At 53.9% G+C, this 1,326-nt stretch overlaps 1 protein-coding gene across 1 annotated transcript in view; it reads right to left on the bottom strand.

Moving 5' to 3' along the window:
• SGSM2 (small G protein signaling modulator 2) overlaps positions 1 to 1,025 on the bottom strand; it is a 52,119-nt gene extending 51,094 nt beyond the window's left edge. Inside the window, exon 1 of the mRNA XM_011987263.1 lies at positions 860 to 1,025. Coding sequence (XP_011842653.1) covers positions 860 to 877 — 18 coding nt within the window. The 5' untranslated portion in view covers positions 878 to 1,025. The remainder of the gene's footprint in view (positions 1 to 859) is intronic.
• Positions 1,026 to 1,326: the final 301 nt, after the last annotated feature.

Consider the following 1,326-nt stretch of genomic DNA (forward strand, 5'->3'; position numbering starts at 1 on the left):
GATCTTGGCTCACTGCAACCACACCTCCTGGGTTCAAGCGATTCTCCTGCCTCAGCCTCCTGAGAAGCTGGGATTACAGGTGCCCTCCACCATGCCTGGCTAATTTTTGTTTTTTGTTTTTTTTTTCGGTAGAGATGGGGTTTCACCATCTTGGCCAGGCTGGTCTCGAACTCCTGACCTCGTGATCTACCTGCCTCAGCCTCCCAAAGTGCTGAGATTACAGGAGTGAGCCACCGCGCCCGTCTGCTTTCCAGGATTTTATGAGAGCCCAGACCCTTCCCCAGCCCTGAAACTCTAATTAGGGTTCAGCTAAGGTAAACTTTTTTTTTTTTTTGAGACAGAGTCTCACTGTGTCGCCCAGGCTAGAGTGCAGTGGCACAATCTCGGCTCACTGCAACCTCCACCTCCCAGGTTCCAGCGATTCTCCTGCCTCAGTCTCCCAGGTAGCTGGGTTTACAGGCACGCGCCACCACGCCTGGCTTATTTTGGTATTTTTAGTAGAGACGGGGTTTTGCCGTGTTGGCCAGGCTGGTCTCGAACTCCTGAGCTCAGGTGATCTGCCCGCCTATGCCTCCCAACGTGCTGGGATTACAGGCGTGAGGGAAACTTTTATATATAAGGTAGGCAGCATAGAGAGGAAGAAATCTAGACTCAGAGAAGTTAAGTAACTCACTCAAGGTCACATAGACTAGGTCCAGACTATTCCAAAATGTATGCTTTCCAAACACCACGCCTCGAAGTCTCCAAAATCAGCACATTTATTTACCAAACAGTCACGGAGTGCCTACAGTGTGCCAGGCACTGGATACAAGATAGTGGACAAAACAGAGGGTCTCCTCCCCTGGTGGAGTTTACTTACCAGGCGGAAAACAGCCATAGAGGCAGGCAGGGGAAGGAGGCCCAACGCATTCTAATCTGCGCTGCGGGTTTGAGCTCTCCGGCTCTCACATGGGAGTGAGTCATTCATATGGGCACTGCCCCCCACCCGAAATGGAAATGGGCTTTTGGGCAGGGTCAGGGTAAACGGAGTTAGTAGAGGGAAGGACTGCTTCTCTTTCTGAAGTAGGGGGGGCTTCCCTCAAATGGGAAAAACTTCCTAGTGTTAAAAACCATTCTCAAACAAGCCCCTGGTCCCTGGGTAAGGAGGTGGGCGTGGAGGGAGAAACTGAGGTGTGCGGTGAACCCCTCCGGCAGCGAGCACTCCAGCGAGCTGGAGGCACAGCGGAGGGGCAGCGTTGGACAAGGGGGAGCTCAGCCCGCAAGACACCCCCTGAGGACAAGGGGAAGTCGGTCCGCACGACACCCACCTGCGCCGCGGGAGCCCGC

The sequence above is a fragment of the Mandrillus leucophaeus genome, unplaced genomic scaffold, assembly GCF_000951045.1.
Source record: "Mandrillus leucophaeus isolate KB7577 unplaced genomic scaffold, Mleu.le_1.0 Scaffold306, whole genome shotgun sequence".
In the NCBI taxonomy this organism is placed as follows: domain Eukaryota; kingdom Metazoa; phylum Chordata; class Mammalia; order Primates; family Cercopithecidae; genus Mandrillus; species Mandrillus leucophaeus.